General features: G+C 44.0%; 1 protein-coding gene across 1 annotated transcript in view; it reads right to left on the reverse strand.

The window, feature by feature from the left end:
• Nucleotides 1-22,883, reverse strand: part of SYCP2 (synaptonemal complex protein 2) — a 457,471-nt gene that overhangs the window by 279,004 nt on the left and 155,584 nt on the right. The window contains exons 19-21 of the mRNA XM_088482789.1: nucleotides 13,304-13,428; nucleotides 13,158-13,227; nucleotides 12,988-13,045 (exon numbers count right to left, since the gene is read on the reverse strand). Coding sequence (XP_088338915.1) covers nucleotides 12,988-13,045; nucleotides 13,158-13,227; nucleotides 13,304-13,428 — 253 coding nt within the window. The remainder of the gene's footprint in view (nucleotides 1-12,987; nucleotides 13,046-13,157; nucleotides 13,228-13,303; nucleotides 13,429-22,883) is intronic.

Genomic DNA, 22,883 nt, shown 5'->3' on the forward strand with positions numbered 1-22,883 from the left:
GCTTGATCCGCCACCATCGTTAGGCTTGAACATACTGTCACAGTTGGTGCTAGTGAGTTACCTGTATCAGGTGATGAACTGGAATCACTGGAGGCCGGCTGGACTGGAACCATGGGTAACATGAATAGCTCTTTTAATGTAAGAAGTGGGTAGCAGTGAGAACTGCCTTTGGTGATGAGTGACTGGAACTGGAAACTTGAGATGTTGGAATGAGACCAGAAGGAACTTGGAGGGACCGGACTGGGAACGGCAGGTAGGCTGACTGAGCTGGTCGGGGTACCAGCAGATGAGTTTGCAGATAGATGGTAGCTCGGAAGCTACTTGGTGCAGCTAATGAGCCGTGAGGTGAGTGGACTTAGAGGAACCGGACTGGTACCAGCAGGAGGGCTGACTGAGCTGGTCGGGTTACTAGTAGATGGGCTTGCAGATGGATGGTAGCGTGGAAGCTACTTGTTGTGGCTTGGGAAGCCGTGGTAAGACGTTGGTAGCTGGGTGGCTATGTGGAGCGGCTGGATAGCCGTGGGTAGACGCTGGTAGCTGGATAGCTACGTGGAACGGCTGGATAGCCGTGGGTGGACGCTGGTAGCTGGGTGGCTATGTGGAGCGGCCGGATAGCCGTGGATAGATGCTGGTAGCTGGGTAGCTACGTGGAGCGGCTGGATAGCCGTGGGTAGACGCTGGTAGCTGGGTGGCTACTTGGAGCGGCTTGGGAGCCGTTGGTGAGAGATGGTAGCGTGGAAGCTACTTTGTGCGGCCTGGGAGCCGTGTGGAGAAACTGGTAGTGTGGAAGCTACGTGGAGCGGCCTGGGAGCCGTAGGTGAGAGATGGTAGCGTGGAAGCAACTTGGTGCGGCCTGGGAGCCGTGGGTGAGAGATGGTAGCGTGGAAGCTACTTGGTGCGGCCTGGGAGCCGTGTGGAGAAACTGGTAGCGTGGAAGCTATGTGGAGCGGCCTAGGAGCCGTAGGTGAGAGATGGTAGCGTGGAAGCTACTTGGTGTGGCCTGGGAGCCATGGGTGAGAGATGGTAGCATGGAAGCTACTTGGTGCGGCCTGGGAACCGTGTGGAGAAGCTGGTAGCATGGATAGCTGAACGCAGCAGGCTTACGGATAGCACTGGTCACAGCGATTGGTGGATACAGACAGGTGGTCGGCAGTGGCATTCAGAGTGGAGCAAGGCACAACATGCAGAGGGAGTAATCATCTCTGCAGCCCTTGAGAATCAGGACCACACCTGTGATTCCAATTAAGACTAGCAATGCTCACAGACAGGGCAGAGTCCAGGTGATTAATCCGTGTGAGGAGGAGAGCAGTCTGCACACACAGGGTTGTCTCAGCCAGCATGATTCAGCCAGAGCAGATCTCCCAGGGGAATTACAAACACAGATCCATGGAGCAGCTGGCAGAGGTAAGTCTCAAAAGGTAAAAACTAGCCAGGATTGTGACAGTACCCCCCTCTTCATGGGTGGACTCTGAACACCCAAACAAATACATAGGAGAACATGAAAAAATTAGACACCCTGGAAACTGAAGAACTTTCTTCCAAACATGACATTACAGGAGCTTCAAATATAGGGACACCATCTCTCTTGAAACATCTCTTTAGACGTCTTCTAAATTCTTACATTTATTGGGATACCAGGAGTGGAAATTCTTCAAAGGGGATGATTCAAGACCTTCGTCGATTCTTCTTTCTGCTGCGAGAATGTTTTGTGCCAGCCAACGGACATGGGACCTCTGGTAATTCCCGTGGAAATATGACTGGAAAGGACAGGGTCAAATGACAGATGGCTTTCAGGGAATGGAGAATTATCATATGCAGGATCGCGTTCAGACTCCGAGTCAGTATCTAAAGGTAAAATGGAAGGTTTAGTAGGACTTGACCAATGATAGGACTCCTGGGAGGAACTAAGTGAAATATAACCATTTTTGATGGTTTCCTGGGAGGTACCGCAGTATGAAGAGGACAAGGAGGTGGACGCACATCTCATGTTCAGGGATGCCGATTCTATAGCACCACTCCTTGGATGCTTCGAATTCAGCACGTTGGCCCTTGAAAACTTGACCTTGTTCGAATTTCAGGGAAGTGGAGGACTCAGCAGGGGGTGATTCCTTAGTAGAACCAACAGACTGCTTGGACTGATTTTCAGAACTGAGAATTTCACTAGAATTTCGTTTGACAGGTTTAGGAGGAAAATCTTTAATAAGAGCCACACTGAAAGTTTTTATACTTTGAAGCTCAGGATCTTTTGACTCGATAAAAGGGTTGGCCCAGTCCAACGCCTTACCTCTAAAGGAAGCGAAAAGGTATTTAGTAAAGTTGGTAGGAGTGATACCACAAGCTGGATCTGCTTCCATGATTGCAACATAATGCTTCAGTAATGCAAAGTATTGCAATATGTCCCCATCGAAGTATATGCATTCTGGAGTATCCGATGAAGTTTGTGTGTTCGAGGATTGTGAAGTTGATAGCTGTTCAGTACTTGGACTAACTAAAGGAACTGGAAGGAGTCCTGAGGAGCCAGAGACAGCAGCTTCAACAATCAAGGCTGAGAACAGACTACAGGAACTGTCATCCTCTGGAATATTTTCAGGAGATGCTGAACAGGAGCCATGATCAGGATTAGTAGTACATGACACTTTTCCCTGGGAACTGGAACCTGGAACCCACTCCTGGGGCATGAGACTTGAGACCACCTCCTGGGGTGCGATACTTGAGACGCCCTCCTGGGGTGCGAGACTTGAGACCTCCTCCTGGGGTGCGAGGCTTGAGATCCCCTTCTGGAATGAGGCACTTGAATTCTCCTCCTGGGGAATAGCACTAGAAACCTCATCCGGGGGTATGAGACTTGAGACCCCCTCCTGGGGTACGAGACTTGAAACCCCCTCCTGGGGTGCGAGACGAGACCCCCTCGGGGTGTGAGACTGGAGGCCCCTTCCTGGGGTGCGAGACTGGAGGCCCCTTCCTGGGGTGCGAGACTGGAGGCCCCTTCCTGGGGTGCGAGACTGGAGGCCCCTTCCTGGGGCATGAGACCTGAGACCCCCACCTGGGGTGCGAGAACTGATACCCCCTCCTGGGGTGCGAGAACTGAGACCCCCTCCTGGGGTGTGATACTGGAGGCCCCTTCCTGGGGTGCGAGACTGGAAGCCCCTTCCTGGGGTGCGAGACTGGAGGCCCTTTCCTGGGACATATTTCTTGTAACCCTCTCCTGGGGTGAGAGACTTAAGGTCCCCTCCTGGAGTACAGAACTTGACACTCCCTGTTGGAGTATGGGACCCAAAATCCCCTTCTGGGGAAGCTGACTCGACTTTTCCTTTTGGGGTATGGAACATGAACCCCCCTTTTGGGATGCGAGGACAGAGACTTCCTCCTGGGATGAGTGACTCAAAACCCCTTCTTGGGTTACGAGACTTGACGACCCTCCTGGGGTTGAGACTCTGGAGACCCCTCCTGGGGTTGCCAACTGGAGTCCCCTACCAGAGCAGGCAGAATCCGGGCTGGGACCAAGACAGGTAGAATCCGGGCTGGGACCGGAACAGGCAGAATCCGGGACGGGACCGGAACAGGCAGAATCCGGGACGGGACGGGAACAGGCAGAATCCGGGACGGGACCGGAACAGGCATTGAGACGTTGACACATTGTTATACTGCTGAAATTGCAAAGGGGACAGCCTTTGATAAAGTGGTCAGAAGCTCCACAATAGCGACAGAGATGTAAATCTTTACGCCGCTGGCGTTCAGCCACAGAGAGCTTGGAGCGCAGGTAACTTCGATGTCTCACTTTACTTGGCATGGAAGAATCTTTGGTTCTTAGAGATTCCAAGACAGAGTTTTTAATTGAGACAGAGGTAGCTCTAAGAAATTCAGGAATGATCTGAAAGATTTTGTTGAGTAGAGCCTGTAGCTGTTCCAGGTGTTGATGGAAAGTAGTTAGGGGTTCAGGTAAGATTTGGGTATCATCTAGCTGGTTAGTCAGAATTTGCAGAAGCTGTAGTACTTGATACTGTACCATCTCCTGTGAATCCAAACAAGTGATTAGGTTACGGAAAGCACTTGATCCAGGATTAGGTGCTTGATCCGCCACCATCGTTAGGCTTGAACATACTGTCACAGTTGGTGCTAGTGAGTTACCTGTATCAGGTGATGAACTGGAATCACTGGAGGCCGGCTGGACTGGAACCATGGGTAACATGAATAGCTCTTTTAATGTAAGAAGTGGGTAGCAGTGAGAACTGCCTTTGGTGATGAGTGACTGGAACTGGAAACTTGAGATGTTGGAATGAGACCAGAAGGAACTTGGAGGGACCGGACTGGGAACGGCAGGTAGGCTGACTGAGCTGGTCGGGGTACCAGCAGATGAGTTTGCAGATAGATGGTAGCTCGGAAGCTACTTGGTGCAGCTAATGAGCCGTGAGGTGAGTGGACTTAGAGGAACCGGACTGGTACCAGCAGGAGGGCTGACTGAGCTGGTCGGGTTACTAGTAGATGGGCTTGCAGACGGATGGTAGCGTGGAAGCTACTTGTTGTGGCTTGGGAAGCCGTGGTAAGACGTTGGTAGCTGGGTGGCTATGTGGAGCGGCTGGATAGCCGTGGGTAGACGCTGGTAGCTGGATAGCTACGTGGAACGGCTGGATAGCCGTGGGTGGACGCTGGTAGCTGGGTGGCTATGTGGAGCGGCCGGATAGCCGTGGATAGATGCTGGTAGCTGGGTAGCTACGTGGAGCGGCTGGATAGCCGTGGGTAGACGCTGGTAGCTGGGTGGCTACTTGGAGCGGCTTGGGAGCCGTTGGTGAGAGATGGTAGCGTGGAAGCTACTTTGTGCGGCCTGGGAGCCGTGTGGAGAAACTGGTAGCATGGAAGCTACGTGGAGCGGCCTGGGAGCCATAGGTGAGAGATGGTAGTGTGGAAGCTACTTGGTGCGGCCTGGGAGCCGTGGGTGAGATGGTAGCATGGAAGCTACTTGGTGCGGCCTGGGAGCCGTGTGGAGAAACTGGTAGCGTGGAAGCTACGTGGAGCGGCCTAGGAGCCGTAGGTGAGAGATGGTAGCGTGGAAGCTACTTGGTGCGGCCTGGGAGCCGTGGGTGAGAGATGGTAGCGTGGAAGCTACTTGGTGCGGCCTGGGAGCCGTGTGGAGAAGCTGGAAGCGTGGATAGCTGAACGCAGCAGGCTTATGGATAGCACTGGTCTAGGAACCAGCAGGAGCCTGGGACATACTGGTACTCAGAAGTACAGCTATAGCACAAGTTGTACACCACGGGATGTAACGAGATGTTCAAGCACTGAGTGTTATTAGAGGAGGATCTATATACCTAGAGTCTGGCAGCGATTGGTGGATACAGACAGGTGGTCTGGAAGTGGCATTCAGAGTGGAGCAAGGCACAACATGCAGAGGGAGTAATCATCTCTGCAGCCCTTGAGAATCAGGACCACACCTGTGATTCCAATTAAGACTAGCAATGCTCACAAATAGGGCAGAGTCCAGGTGATTAATCCGTGTGAGGAGGAGAGCAGTCTGCACACACAGGGTTGTCACAGCCAGCATGATTCAGTCAGAGCAGATCTCCCAGGGGAATTACAAACACAGATCCATGGAGCAGCTGGCAGAGGTAAGTCTCAAAAGGTAAAAACTAGCCAGGATTGCGACACCATCCACATTTCCATTGGCTTCTGATAGGCATTTTATATGTCTATGTGTATTTTGGTTATTTTGGAATTAGTAACTTTTTTATAAAACATTCTGTATGATGTGAAAAAATTTACATAGTGCAGCTCACTCAAAAAGTGCATTGGGTGGCAGCTCACAAAAGGTAATTACCAATTCCTTTTAAGCTAATAAATGTTTCAAATATAAACTATAAAAAAGAGCACCTATACTCCAACATTGAAAATTTTAAATGCATATATAAGCTAAAATAACCTAACTCACATTTTCAAACAGTAATTATTTAATAACATTTAAATGCATTACAAACGTCATAATATAAATTGTAACTAGAGGGACAATCCCTCAAAGATTATATAAATCAATGCTGTTCGATTCAATTGCAATATAAGATGAAAACTGGTAACTGTTTGTAGCTTATAATAACAAAGTACGGTATTCCTTATTAATTATTAATTGAAACAGTCACAAATCAAAAGCTGGTGTATGCTAGACGTTGATGAGTCTTAAAACTCTTGCAGATCTCCAAAGTCAGACTTTGTCTAGTAACTTGTAGTGTAATAGTTACCAAACCGTTGGGGCTTCATTGCGCTGTGGTGTCCCAGTCTGTCCAGTGAGGTAGCCGCACTATGTACTTTCATATAGCGCCCAGCTGAGAGGCTGCAGACTCCGATGAGGCAGCCACACTATGTGTTTACGTGTAGTGCTCAGCTATGAGGCTGCCAATTCCAATAAGGGGACTGTGGCGGGTAATGATGGTGTTTGTCCCGCTACATTGTAAAACCAACGACTGTAATCACAAGTCCCAGCTCACAGCTCTACCGCTCTCCTGACTGTGCAGCACACGTGATATCAATGCCAGACCCACTGCACTAGTCTTTAGACTGGTGATGAATTCATCTGAGGCTTTCTATGAGGGAAGCACGTTCAGAGGGCTGGTACGTTGTGTACTGCAATTGTAAAAGTACAGGTAATCTCCCTGCTCCCATGACGCATTTCTCTTTCTTAGAACGTTTCTTCAGAATGATATAATTTAAATTCTGTATTATGTATTTATTTACATGTACTTTGATTGTATTTCATTTTTGAAAAAGTGAACTTGTAATGCTCTTTTAAATTAGAAGTCACCACAGACATACGACTTTGATGAGCTGTATAAATAATACTCAAAACAAATGGTAGGAGAGCACTAATAAATTATTTTAGTTAATATAATAATATCATAGAGTAATCATGAGTTATACGTTATACACAAGAGACCAATATTATACAACACCCACATATATATGTATGTATGTTTATATAAATAAATATATAAGAAAAAAGTACAATGCACATAAAAGCTAGTACAGATAGAATATCCTATCTGTAAATCATGTATATCATTTTATCTGTACTAGATTTATGTACATTGTACTTTTTCATTAAATATTAATATATATTGGTCTCCTGTGTATCATTCATGTTACTTTTATGAAAAATGTATTATATTAACTAAAATAATTTTTTTTTAGCGCTCTCCTACCAATTTGTATTGTTTATTCTTTGTATTAGCAAAGGTAACCATCTCCCTTTCCTTTTTTGTATGAGCAGCTTCATAATTATACAATACGGCTATTTTTATATATACTTTGTACAATATGTATATGCACATTTATATATATTTCTTCTTAGCACCTGGCTTTTTTTCTTTTTCTTTAATGTAAATAACTAGTATAGGTAAAAATAAAACATTTAGTTAAGTGAAACTTTAAATATACAAAAATTACCAATTAGAGTGTATAGGGAGAGTTAGAATAGAAAAAAAGAAAACAGAATATGTCAAGGTGTGTAGAATATCATGTCGTGGCAAGAAACCTTACACTTTGTTACCTACACGTGTCCTTATTCACCCATACTTTTGGCACAAGATGCTCCACCATGGCTAGCGATTCTCGTACTTACCTTAATTTAGCGTATGTGTCACATCACAGCTGCATCCAAAGTCTCTTATAGTGTACTGGGTTTTTAGGATTAGTATTTTTGATGTAATGGAGTTGGTATAAAGTCACGGATCCTACTGCTGCATGGTGGGATGTGTGCCTGGGCTCACTAGTATCAGTCCTCGGTCTTTTACATTTTTTCCAAGGTTAGTGTCCGAGTTGCACACAGCTGCTATATTTGTCACATTAGTGATACAAATAAAATGTACAAATTGTCTGGCAGGACACAAGGTGTGGCTTAGTCGCATAATCTGTGGCACTATGTGGAGCAATTTGAGAATAGGATAATCTTGAAACATTTGTACATTTTTACACTATTGCCTTTGGTCATATGAACTTAATTTAGGGAGGAGCTAATGCAGAGTTGCTCGCAAACTGGGCATACTTGTCTTTTTTTAAAAATGAGCAAAATATTGTATTTCTGTCCATATGCGGAGCCATACACATCTCTGGATGTGTACGACTCCGCACTGACAGCATATGTGCCTTAATTATGCCAGGAATACATCACATACATTTCCATCAATTTTCTTAAGTATTTATTTTGCTTGCAAAAAGAAGAGTTATGGTAAAAACTTACCTTGGTTAACTCTCTTTCTTCGAAGTCCATAGGGTCCACAGGTAGACATTGGGGTGTAGGTGGGACCTGGAGGACTGGACACCAACAGCAAAGCTTTTCAATCCCAGAATGCTCCGGTCCTTCCCCCTATACCCCGCCCACAGCCTGAGGGCACTTCATTTTTCTTAACAAGCCCAATGCAGGTGCAGGATAGGAGAGAAGGAAGACTGGTACACTGAAGAATCACACTCTCACACAGAGAAGGAAACAAATGACCAGGAGAAGAAAACCCATAAAAGCTAGGAGCGTCAGGGCCCAGTGGACCCTATGAACTTTGAAGAAAGAGAGTAAAAAAAGGTAAGTTTTACCTTAACTCTGCTTTTCTTCTTCAGGGTCCATAGGGCTTCACAGTGAGACATTGGGGATGTCCAAAAGCAATTGTTCAAGGGCGGGAACGCTCCTAAGCTGATAGGAGAACCCGCTTGAAGGAAGCATCCTGAGAGGCAAATGTATCAAAGGCATAAAGCCAAAGAAAGTTGTGGACAGAAGACCAGGTGGCCGCCTTGCATAGCTGTTTAGCTGAGGCACCACGCTGGGCTGCCCACGAGGGACCCACAGAGCGAGTAGAATGAGCAGAGACTGTAGTCGGCACTGGAAGGCCCGTCTATGTGTAAGCCTGTGAGATAGTCATGTGAATCCATCTGGCCAGAGTCTGTTTGTTAGCAGGCCATCCCTTCTTGTGGAATCCATATAGGACAAAGAGGGAGTCCGATTTCCGGATGGAGGCAGTACGGTCCACGTAGATCTGGCACCGTAGAGCACGGACCACATCCTAAGAGGCCTCACCTGCCGAGAGGTCTGGTGAAGACCAGAAACCACAATTTCTTCATTCAGGTGGAAGCGAGAAAGCACCTTGGGAAGGAAGCCTGGGCGTGTTCGAAGATGAAATATCAAAAAAAGGAGCAACATGAAAGTGCCCCTAAATCCACTATGGGCAGATGCTATAGCCAGAAGAAACAGAGTCTTCGCAAAGAGCCATTTGACATCCACTGATTCCAGGGGTTTGAATGGAAGATCCTGAAGTGCTTGGAGCACCACTGACAAATCCCATGGAGCCACAGGACGGACAAAGGGAGAGTGTATTCATAGAACACCCTGTATGAAGGTGTGAACATCCGGTATAGGAGCAATTCTGCGCTGAAACCAGATAGACAAAGCAGAGACCTGCACTTTCAGAGATGCTAGGCAGAGGTTTAGATCAAATCCAGCTTGAAGAAAAGCAATAATTATAAAAACCTTAAGGACCTGAGGATCATAGTTTCTTGGAGCACACAATTGGAAATACAGTATGTATGCCATATTCTGTGGCAAATCCTGGCTGAGGCTGGTTTATGTGCATTTAGCATAGTCTGGACCACAGAGCTGGAAAAACCCTTAGCTGTTAGGAGGGATGTCTCAAGAGTCAAGCCGTTAAAGACAGACGGGCTAGGTCCGGATGCAGACATGGACCCTGAGACAAACAGGTCTACTCGTAGAGGAAGCTGAAGAGGAACGTCTGTGGAGAGCCTTTGAAGATCGGAGTACCAGTGACGTCTGGGCCAGGCCGGAGGTATTAACATGACTGTGCCTCCCTCCTGTCTGAACTTTCGAAGCACTCGAGGCAGCAGGGATATTGGAGGGAAGAGATACACTACATGGAAGTTCCATTTCACCAACAATGTGTCTATGAAGGCCGCGTTAGGGTGACTGGTTCTGGCTCCATAAATTGGAACAGAGATAATAAGAAAAAACACTTGCGCACTAAGGTAATCTGCGGGTGAGCTCCAAATCACAGTGGTTTGTCATCCTCTATATATACATACAGAAAGGTCCTATCACCATTGGTAATCAGGGGGGATTGAGCCTCAACCTTATAAGATGACTGTGGGTTGTGGTGTAATGAAACTAAAATGATGCAGAGTAATAGTCAAAAATCATTTACTTGATATTGTCAAGTTAAACTGACAAAATAATCAGTTGGTGCATGTACCAAACAGAATGTATAATATAAAACATCCAATCAAAAGTCAAATCAAAATGATGAAACTTATACTGTAAAATGGATAAATCCTAGTGGATTAGAGCTGCTCAACTTTCAACTCAAAAATGGCCAGTCTTGTGTGATCCTCTTGGACAGGATGGAATCACTTAAATGTCATTGAATGACCAGTGGGTGGGCAAAATGTTGACTTGTAAGTACAGTACAGATAACTGGATTGCGCCGTCCCGCAGTGTCCAGTGCTTGGATATGCTAATCCATGTCCTGATAAGAAGTGCCGTCCCTTGGTCTTCTTTACAGGGTGAGTGATGCGGGGAGAGTAGCGGCTGAGAGCATATGGGAATTCCTGTGTCGGACCTCTGAGTCCGATCAGGACCTACGGAGGTGTGCAGCTGTAATCCTACAATCCCCCGGGTGCCTGTAAAGGACTAGGGCGCAGTCGTCTGGGGAGGGGATATGACAGCATCGGCTTGATAAACCTGTGCAGCGTACCCCCTCCACTGTTGTGGAACTCATCTTGTGTCTCTCTTGCCGTCTGTCTCCTGCCTCACACTCCTCTGTAGACGAGAGCTCCGTAGCCGCGGTGTCTGCCTTGATCCTTCTTCCGTGCGTGTCACTTCCTGGTCTGGAGCGCTGTCCAGCTCGACCGCTGGTGAACTTTCCAAACGAAGCAAACAGTTAAAAAATGTGAAAGGGCAATAGTGGTAGATGCTGTGTAGCTGTCTCCAACGCGTTTCAATCCTGGTGCGGATCTTCCTCTGGGAGATATTAGGAGTGATTGATCATTTTAGTTTCATTACACCACAACCCACAGTCATCTTATAAGGTTGAAGCTCAATCCCCCGATTATCAATGGTGATAGGACCTTTCTGTCTCCATAAATTGGAAGTTTGTTGTTGTGTCTGGAGGCCATGAGATCCACCTCCGGAAGACCTCATTTGTCCACTAGAAGCTGAAAGACTTCTGGATGTAGCGACCATTCTCCTGCTCGCCCGTTTAGTGAAAAATAAAAAAGTAAATGAAATCATAAAATTAAAGCTTGGGCTGCTTCATGCAGCCCTCTGTTATAATGGTTGTCCAGCTCCTGCCGGATACCAACAAAACTGAAGTGCCCTCAGGTTGTGGGCGGGGTATAGGGGGAAGGACCAGAGCATCCTGGGATTGAAAAGCTTTCCTGTTGGTGTTCGGTTCTCCAGGTTCCACCTACAGCCCAATGTCTCCCTGTGGAGCCCTATGGACCCTGAAGAAGTACGCATTTTCAATAAGCCATCAATACTTACTTTACTGTCAGTGTTCTCCCCAGAAATGTTTTTCAGCTGGGTGGCATCAAGAAGTAGCCGGGTGGGGGCCTTGGGCAAATATGGGCGCGCTGGGAAAAGGGGTCTCTCCCTTACCATTCCGACAGGTCTCAGGCTGCTCCCCCACTGGCTCTCAGTCAAAAGTGCCCATCATGCAGTGCCCCTGTAGTTATCCCCATATGCAGTGTCCCCTGTAGTTTTCCCCTTTATACAATGCCCCCTGTAGTTTTCCCCTTTATACATTGCCCCCTGTAGTTTTCCCCTTTATACAGTGTCCCCTGTAATTTTCCCCTTTATACAGTGTCCCCTGTAATTTTCCCCTTTATAGAGTGTCCCCTGTAGTTTACCCCTTTATGCATTGCCCCCTGTAGTTTTGCTTTGCCCTTATGCAGTGTCCCCAGGCTGAAGTAGTGCCCCTATGCAGTGCCCCCAGGCTGAAGTAGTGCCCCTATGCAATGCCTCCAGGCTTGTCCCTTATGCAGTGCCCCCAGGCTGAAGTAGTGCCCCTATGCATTGAATGCCAGGCTGGTCCCTTATGCAGTGACCCCAGGCTGACCCCTTATGCAGTGCCCCAGGCTTAAATAGTGCTCCTTATGCAGTGCCCCCAGACTGGCCCCTTATGCAGTGCCCCCAGGCTTAAATAGTGTCCCTTATGCAGTGCCCCCAGACTCGTCCCAGGCCCAGCCCAGAACTTACCTTAACATGCTCGGCGCTCACGCTCCCACTCCCGCTGCCTCGCTCTGATTGGATCTAATAGATCCAGCAGGCATGCAGGGGAGGCTACTCACGTCACGGGTGACGTCATGACGTCACCTGCACAGTGCATCTGAAGCGATCGGAGGCTTTTTTAAACTCCGGTCGCTTCAGAGGCCAGCGATCCACAACAGGGGTCGGAGAGGGTGACCGGGAATGCGGCGGGGGAAAGTTCCGGGCGGTAGGCTGTTTCTGCCGGGCGCTGCACCCACAGAAAACAGCCTGGGGAGAACACTGACTGTATAAAAATAACTAACACGACACAAACTATTTACTAAAATGCTAACACAAAGCTAAACGTCCTTACTGTACTCAGATTGTAAAGAAAGTCACTTTCCTCCCCAGTCCGTCTGTCCAGGAGAAGGCTGGCAGGGCGCACTATCAATGAAGTCTAAATAGGCACATATACCTGTGGCCATTTTCTGGGCATGCGTAGCACTTTTATATAAGCCACTATGCAAACCGGAAAAGTTTTCACCCTGCATCAGCCCCATAGTGAAAGCAAGTTTTGGATAGTAATGTATAAATTTAGAAATCTAAAAACTATAGATTTATAGTACCAACATCTCTGACCTGCATCTCCAAACCCAGTAAACTAAACAATGTTCAAGATAAACAATGCTTGGACCAAAGTAGATACAGACTAATGACTATTATTCAATTTACTATGTTAATTACATTAATGATATGGTACATACAGAGGTGAATTCTTTACATAAGTAAACTGTGTTTCTGGAACAATCTCGGTCTGCTCATCTGGAAAACAAAACAGTAAATCCCCAAACCGTTTAGTATTATGATACAATTTGAATAGCTTAGTTTTTCTTGAACTTGTACAATCAACCAATGTAAAAAAATTGTCCATTACCTCCCTTTGGTATGCTCCCAATATTTGCTTCGGACTGCACATGTCCAATGTCAGCAGCTGTATATATTTGCTAAGTAAATATAATAAAAACTGCAGTTACTGAAGGCAGCTTGAAAATTAAAGTTATTTTTTTAAATCTACAATACCTTCTGAAAGTTAGTTTGATTTGTGCAGTTTGTGTTGTCCTTTTTGTTTGGTATAGGAAGTGTGTTTCTTTCAGACGAGTTTACTATTTTTAACAGTGGTTTTGTCTTTGCTTTCTCCAATGTTGCTGCAAAACATAATGTACTGCATTTATTATAGTCGTATCAAGGTTCAATATTTACCATTACAACACATTGCATGCCAGACCTAAAGAAGCACATACAGGAATGACTGGTGTGGTAAAAAAACATTTAGGTGGCACACCTGCTTTTACTGTATAAATTGCTCTAGGCTAAAGTAAGACTGCAGGTTGCTGCACAGAAACATGTGAAAATAATTTGCACTTACACAATATGAAATTCATACAAACTCATGATAAATGGCTTAACATTAATTCAAAAAATTACTTTCAATCACGTGAGAAATTATATTTCAGACAAAACACATTCTTATTTTATTGAAAAATGTAAAATTGTTATTTGTTTACCATTTAGCTATGTAAGCAGCACTGTTACATAAAGTACTGTCCACATATTATTCATTCCCCTTACTCCTTTTAAAGAGCAAATCTGGTACTTATTCAGAGCATTGAACGTAAACCATTGCTCCACTCAACAGGTCCTTTAAATATAGAGACCATAGTGCTCTCTGAAGAACTTGTGACTGATTTTATTTTCAATGTAATATAGAACTTCCACAAAATATTTAAGACAATTGATATTTTCTTTAAGTATAGTAAAAACATGTTTTTCTAATAACCATTAAATTGTGTTTGCAGATGTTTATAGAGGGATAATTCCCACAATTCTCTGTAGCTACAATGCTTTCCCCAGTGGTTGAAAAAAAAAATAAGGAGCAAGCTGCAAAATCAAAATTCATATTTCATAAAAGTGAACAGTGTGAGAAAAGTAAATTTCTCTCCCTCATATGGAGACAAAAACAATTTATCTCCCTCATATTCTCCTAGGGGTAACTTTACTAAAGTGAGAGTTTTTAAAGTGAGTTTTAGATTCTACTTAACATTTAACTAGCACCTTCTAGAAGATAATAGCTAGTATCTGATTGGTTGCTATGGGTAACATCTCTTCTAAAACTCACTTCTAAAAACTCTCTGTCAGGGCTCAGCCGGGGATCGGCTCCCGCTTACCGCGCCGCCGGCTTCCCGTCATCCTGGGTGGTCGGGCAGCTGGCGCGGCGGCGGGGGAGAAGCTGAGTATTCTCCCCGCATGCAGTGGCTTCCTGGTGGGCTGGTGTCTGGCATCACAATTCTGGACATGGGCGCCGCCATGACAGTCGGCCCATGTGACAGCATCTTCTTCCCAGGATAGGTGAGTGATCAGCTGACGCTGTGCACCTATCAAAGGGTTCCCCTGGGTATATAACTGTTCCACAGGTTCCAGGAAGTTGCCTGAACAACGGTTGTCTCCTAGCGTGCCTTAGTGAGTTCCCGGTCCAGGTTCCTAAACCTTTCTTACAGCAGCAGTGATACCATCTCCACCTGTGTGCTTCCTGTCTCTGGTGAATATTGTGCAGCAGTGTATACCATCTCCACCTGTGTGCTTCCCGTCTCTGGTGAATATTGTGCAGCAGTGTATACCATCTCCACCTGTGTGCTTCCAGTCTCTGGTGAATATTGTGCAGCAGTGTATATCACCTCCACCTGTGTGCCTCCCGTCTCTGGTGAATATTGTGCAGCAGTGTATACCACCTCCACCTGTGTGCCTCCCGTCTCTGGTGAATATCGTGCAGCAGTGTATACCATCTCCACCTGTGTGCCTCCCGTCTCTGGTGAATATCCGTGCAGCAGTGTATACCATCCCTACCTGTGTGCCCTCTGTCTCTGGCGATTTCTCAAGTAACTGAGTCTCCACTTGATATTTGATCCACATGTCAAGATATAGTTATTGTACGGTTAGGGTATTACTAGTGCCTATCCAGGCATCACCTCTCTGGGCCACGGGTGTTGGGTCTCTATTCCCGCAGGGCTTGTGTACCTGGTCAAAGGACCGCGACCTGCTCACGGGGTGCAGCTAAGCCCAAATCCCAAAAACCCATCCTGTGGGTTAGATTCCGCACCTTTGCCCAGGTCTCGCCAACACTCAAGACCTGTGGATGAGGAGAACATATATCCAGGCCCCTCGTCTCCGCTTCCTCCCACAACTTAGGTCCTCCACGTCTTCTACTCCAGTCTCAGACGTGACACTCTCACTTTAGTAAATCATCCAAAAATATAAGGAAGGAATGCAGAATGTGATTTCTATAGAAGACTTTGTTATCAAAACCATCCTCCTCAGAATCAGTAATGTGAACTTTTTAAATTTGGGGAAGATATGAAGAGACACGAAGACGGCCTACTTACAGAACCTGGGGGTATATTTACTAAAGATCGATATTGGATTCTGTTCGATTTGCCATTTCATTTTGGTTGGATTTCCATTCGATTGTGATATTGGAGATTTTCTAAAGCCAAAATCGAATGTCAACCAAACAGAAAGCGGAATTTCACTCATATAAATGTATGTATATAAATGTATGTATGTATATATATATATATATATATATATGTATATATATATACAGTCAGGTGCATAAATATTGGAACATTGACAGAATTTTCATATTTTGGCCTCTATTCACCACCACAATGGCTTTGAAATGAAACAAACAAGATGTGCTTTAACTGCAGACTTTCAGATTTAATTTGAGGGTAATTACATCCAAATCAGGTGAACGGTGTAGGAATTACAACGGTTTCTATATGTGCCTCCCACTTTTTAAGGGGCCAAAAGTAATGGGACTATCAACTCAAAAGCTATTTCATGGACAGGTGTGGGCTATTCCCTCATTGTTTCATTATCAATTAAGCAGGTAAAAGGTCTGGAGTTGATTCTAGGTGTGACATTTGCATTTGGAATCAGTTGCTGTCAACTCTCAATATGAGATCCAAAGAGCTGTCACTATCAGAGAAGGAAACCATCATTAGGCTGAAAAATCAAAACAAACCCATCAGAGAGATAGCAAAAACATTAGGTGTGGCCAAATCAACTGTTTCGAACATTCTTAAAAAGAAAGAACGCACCGGAGAGCTCAGCAACACCAAAAGACCCGGAAGACCACGGAAAACAACTGTGGTGGATGACAAAAGAATTATTTCCCTGGTGAAGAAAAACCCCTTCACAACAGTTGGCCAAATCAAGAACACTCTCCAGGAGGTAGATGTATATGTGTCAAAGTCAACAATCAAGAGAAGACTTCACAAGAGTGAATATAGCGGGTTCACCACAAGATGCAAACCATTGGTGAGCCACAAAAACAGGAAGACCAGATTAGAGTTTGCCAAACAACATCTAAAAAAGCCATTACAGTTCTGGAACAACATCCTATGGACAGATGAGACAAAGATCAACTTGTACCAGAGTGATGGGAAGAGAAGAGTATGGAGAAGGAAAGGAACTGCTCATGATCCAAAACATACCACCTCATCAGTGAAGCATGGTGGTGGTAGTGTATGGCTGCCAATGGAACTGGTTCCCTTGTATTTATTGATGATGTGACTGCTGACAAAAGCAGCAGAATGAATTCTGAAGTGTTTCAGGCAATATTTTATGCTCATATTCAGTCAAATGCTTCAGAACTCATTGGAAGGCGCTTCACAGTGCAGATGGACAATGACCCGAAGCATATTGCAAAAGCAACCAAAGAGTTTTTTAAGGCTAAAAAGTGGAATGTTATGCAATGGCCAAGTCAATCCCGTGACCTGAATCCGACTGAGCATGCATTTCACTTGATGAAGACAAAACTGAAGGGAAAATGCCCCAAGAACAAGCAGGAACTGAAGACATTTGCAGTAGAGGCCTGGCAGAGCATCACCAAGGATGAAACCCAGTATCTGGTGATGTCTATGTGTTCCAGACTTCAGGCTGTAATTGCCTGCAAAGGATTTGCAACAAAGTATTAAAAAGTGAAAGTTGGATTTAGGATTGTTTAGTTTGTCCCATTACTTTTGACCCCTTAAAAAGTGGGAGGCACATATAGAAATAGTTGTAATTCCTACACCATTCACCTGATTTGGATGTAATTACCCTCAAATTAAATCTTAAAGTCTGCAGTTAAGCACATTTTGTTTGTTTCATTTCAAAGCCATTGTGGTGGTGAATAGAAGCCAAAATATGAAAATTCTGTCAATGTCCCAATATTTATGCACCTGACTGTATATATAATTCCAGATGGGTCCACACTCACGAGAGTATATATAATATGCTGGCGTGGCAACCCAAAAAAAAGGACAAATAAATAATCCTCTTTAGATTCAAAGAAATCAATCATGGGGGTGCACTCACCAGTCTTCCAAAAAAGCTTTTAATCCACCTTCTGCATATGGGTACATGCAGTATAGCATCTAAATGCTGTACTGCATGTACCCATATGCATAAGATGGATTAAAAGCTTTTTTGGAAGACTGGTGAGTGCACTCCCGTGATTGATTTCTTTATATATATATATATATATATATATATATATATAATGAGTATATTGTATTTATGAAGAAATTATAAATCACCTTCACTTTTCTAGAGTGTGCACAAGTGTTTCCAATTTTTTCCCCTGTTAATTAGTGTGCATGTGACACATTTGGCCCAATAGGTAGTAATGAGAAAGTTTAGGACCTGATTCAGACCTGCTTGATAAGGCGTGATCGCTCACTCTGAGTGATTTTTGGCCACCTGCGCATTCGTATAATTCGCAGTGCACGTGCGCAGCCATTAATTGCGATCTGCTTTAGGTAGCTCGTAAGCCACTGTCAGGTCGCTGCTTTGAGTGACAGATAGTGCCGTTTGTGGGTGGTAACAGGGGAAGGTGCATGTGAACGGGGGAGTGGTGTTGCGAACGCAGGCGTGTCTGGCCGCCAAAACGGCGTTTAAAGGGCGTGCATAATTAGCAAAGTAGCATCATTGTACACGTCACCTGCATGTATTTCAGGCCGCACTGATTGCAGTGCTTGCGGCGGGGAAAGGCAACCCCAAGGGCTGCGAGCAGCTCCGTTGGCTCATGATGGTCCCGATTAATCATGCATTTCCCAGAGATGACGTGTGTTGCGAGTGGCAAGGGGGCGTCTTCAGACACTTGCTAGTGCAATTTGCCGTAGCTCGCTAACACACAGTGGGCGTCCTTACGCGACGCAGTCTGAGCGCTTAATTTAAATATCCGGCCCCTTTTTGCCAACGAGCAATCGCGTCTTGCAAGCGGGTCTGAATGAGCTCCTTAGTTCAATTTTGCATTATATTTTGCATTCAATTTCAATGGGGATTTGAGGTTCGATTTTGGAAGGGATTTTATAAACTGAACACAAAATCCCTTCTTAAAATCGACCAAAATCTAATTCGATTTGAAAATCAAATGTAAACTCGAATATTAGTAAATGAGGGATTTGTTAAGGGATTTTGCAGTTCGATTTAAATTCGTTACCCCCTGGTGCCCTACCCACTACATGGCGTGAGATGCCTGGCCCGAGTGAGCCGCCAGGTCCTGTGCGCCTATGTTAGCCCTAAGCATCTTAGTTGCAATGTGATGTGACACTGTGCTGATTAATTTGATATGTGACACTTGTATATCTATGTGCGACTGAGTTTGTATATTAAGCTCAGCGCAACATGGCGTGAAAAAAGTTGCAACTTCTGCTTCGTAGCATTTCGTATACAAATTCAGACTCAGTGACTCATATCAAATTAATCAGCACAGTCTCCTGGTGTCCTATTCACATCACATTGCGACTAAGGGCCGGGTTCAATTAGAGGCAAAAAGTGCAGTTTGGAGAAAAGTTTCCGCGGATTCGCACTCCACCTGTTTTCAAAGTATCTCCATATTCAATTCCAGGATGATTTCACTTAAGCGGAAACTCAACGCATTGTAATAGGCAGAAAAGTATCTCCTATGAATAGCAGGTGAAAAAAACTGCAAAATCGTTATTTTGGAGTATTTTGGGGTTATAACATGGAGAAATGACTCAGAACCCTAGGGACAGCCCCTCAAAGGACAAATCAACCAAATAAATTACCTCAGAACACCTCAAAAAAGTACTTTCGTTTTGGGGGCGAAAAAGTAAAAAGTGGAGGGAGAACTATATAAACTAGCGAAATAGACTTCTTAGGGTGCTGTAAGGAGGGGCCAAGTGTTTTTGGGAGTGCAGGTGCATGTATGAGGGTGGTTTGTCACGTTTTTTAAAAGTTCACTTTACAGACATAAAAAGTACCCCAAATTACACTGGACTACTTATTTTCACCCCAAAATACTGCTTTATGCCATTCTTCACTACTTTTGAAAAGACGCTAATAAGAAGCAATTTAAACTACTTAAGTACCCCAAACACTTTTATTAGGGCTATTAGTACACATCTACATTGATTCCCTATGTTAGAGCACCTTTTTCTGTGGTACAGACTGAATTCCCCACTTCTGACAGTATTTTCCACCTGTTCAGCATTCGCTGCTTTCCGTTTTCGCCTGTTTAGGAATTGAATATGGAGAAAAGGGGGGACGCATACGTAAAGTTTCCGCCTCTGAAACAGGCGAAGGAGGCGGAAAGTCGGACAGGCAAAACTTTTCGCCTCTAACTGAATACAGGCCTAAGACACATTTTCGGGCGCAAAAAAGGCCCGATGCTAGCAGAGTTGCACAGGACCTGGCGCACCAAGAGGGCCTTTTTGGCATGACTGCTGGAAAGATGGCACATCTGTACCTTGAGAAATATATGAAAATTAAATATACTACAATGGGGCCTTCAAAAGAAGGAAAATCACTCAACCAAACACCTGCATACATGCAATGTTAATAAAGACTGGTATAAATAGAGCTACAAAAGCACATCATCTCCATCCTTGACAAAGGGCCCAGCGAGGTCCGAAACGCTTTGGAGAAGTAGGAGTCTTTGGAGCCACATCAAGCGTACCCTACCTTTAAGTCCACACTTCACCCGGCGGCTGACGTCATATTTGAGCGTCACATCTCATCGCTGCATGTGAAGTCAGAACCCGGAGGAAGAGCACCCCGCTAAGCAGGAAAAAGACCGCCACCATCAGGAACCGTCAGGTATAGTAAGGGACAGATAGGGCATTAGTTTCACCATACGGACTGTCTTTGCGGACATTATTGGGGAACACCGCTACACCTCCAGCCCTACAATTAGTCGTAAAAGACTATAAACATTGAAGCATAAGTGCAATTGTTTGTTTATTTGTTTATTATGCAGCCTTCATGTCATGAGCGCTCGATCATACCTTAAATTCTATCCAATTAATTCTAGGGCAGCTCTTAGTCACAGCGCAGTAACTATCTCTTTCTATTAATATTTACCAAGTGGAACTGCAGCTATGACATACATTTCACAACATATCACACACAATCACGTGAGATAAATTAGAAGAGATTTTTCCAACTTCAATAAATATAGAACCAGAAATAGAAGAGGAATGCTTTTGTAGCCAGTTCATTAAATTAGAAAAGCACTATATACAAACAATGGTGGGAGATCATCACCCTTTCCAAATATTTGGAACAAGGAATAATTCCTAAAGGATTAAGAATATTCAAAAACCCCACATTTGAACCCTGTAAAATCGACTTCCAAAAACGATTGAACGAGATTCTGGATACATGTTCCAAGGAACGAATCAGTTATTGAGGATCGAAAACTTTCACTAGGAAATATAAATGAACAAATAGAAAAATTGGAGAAAAAAATTGAACCTCTCCAAAATATGGACGACTATATAAGATTGACTGAAATGACCAATAAAAAGATAAAAAAGTTTGAGAAAAATATAATACAACAGAAAAAAAGAAATTCCTGAGGGATCAAGAAGAAAAAGAGAAATATACCCAGACAACAAACGAAAAAAGGTACCCAAGAAAAGCATTTGAGTATATAAAACAAACCCATTGGAATACAAAAGGCGATAAACAAAGACCAAAAATACAGACTCAAAATAAGAAAATAAGAACCATTGTTGAAACATGTACCGCTAACACAAAAAACACAAAGGAATTATCAGCCTTACAATTGGAAAAATTTCACCTACAATAAACCCAACCCATATAAATTAATCAAAGAATCTTACCAACAGGGAACACAGGAAGCAAAACAAGAGGAACATAACAATTAGCACACACTAATCCAGAACATAGAAAAAAAGAAAGAAAGAACACCAATAAAGAGGACACAAAAGAGAAATATACACAAAAGATCTAGAAAACGACGATGAAAACGTTTTTTTAGAGATGATCTGGGAATCAGAGAAACCACCGGATTGTATACAAAGTACAAAAAAAGACGGACCGACCCGATACACGAAAGAGGGGCTCAAGGGGAGGAAGAAAAAACAAACACTCCATATTAGAAAGAGAGGAAGAAACAAATATAAAAGAAACTGTCTTTAACTTGAGCAAAAAAGAACTAACAACTGATCAAGTTAATGTCTTAAAGAAAGGACAAAATTTTTCTTCTCAGTCTAGTACAAATAAATGTAACTTATTCATAGACACACACAAATTCATCAGAAAAGTGTGTTTAAAGAAATACTTCCTCAAGGATGCCCCTACCAGAACGATAACACTTCCAATAAGAAAATATTAACCTACGTCAACTTTTCACCCTGCATACATTAAAAGGTCCACATATAACCACTTTCCAACGCCTAGTGGAATTAAGAGATTTCAAACCTTCCAGACAAACCAAAAATACCTTACAATTTTTCAAAACAAGAAACAAAGAGTTTGAAAGAATTGAAAGAGGATAACACAATTGTCATCAAACTGGCGGACAAGGAGCAACCAACCTCCTTTTCAGATACCAAAACAAACATTTAACTTCAAAGAGACCCAACCAAGGAATTCCAGAGAACTCTGCAATCACAACTTGAGGAAGGGCTACAATTAGGTATCCTTACGAAGAAAGAGTATGATTTTATCAATAAAGAGCATCCATGAATACCCACATTCTAGCACTTGCCCAAAATCCATATATGTCTAGAGAAACCACCGGGAAGACCTATAGTTTCAGAAATAGGATCCTTGACCTCAAATTTATCCAAATATGTCAATTTTTATTTACAATCCTTGGTATCACAACAAAGAAGCTTCCTCAAAGATACCATGCAAATTCTACAAATATTAGAAAATCTAAAATTGAAAGATACCTATAGATACCTATAGATTATGCACGAGCGATATCAAATCGCTTTATACAGTGATCAATCATCAAGATGGATGTACCACCACCCGGCATTATTTATCAACACTAACAGAAATCTCAAACAGTCAGATTAATTTTATCATGGATAATAGAGAATTAATTGTAACAAATAATTATTCTACAGGTAAAAGAGACTGCCATGGGGACATCCTTCGCACCAAACTACGCGAATCTCTTCATAGCTTGGTGGGAGGACAACCATATATGGCATAATAATCCATTTCTAGATAAAATCATCATATGGCGTAGGTATATAGACGACTTTTCATATGGGACGGCTCAGAAGAAGAACTGTCAGAATTTCTTATACTGATGACTACAAATACTCTGAACTTA

Source organism: Taudactylus pleione, unplaced genomic scaffold (assembly GCF_031769625.1).
Source record: "Taudactylus pleione unplaced genomic scaffold, aTauple2 ptg000018l, whole genome shotgun sequence".
Classification (NCBI taxonomy): domain Eukaryota; kingdom Metazoa; phylum Chordata; class Amphibia; order Anura; family Myobatrachidae; genus Taudactylus; species Taudactylus pleione.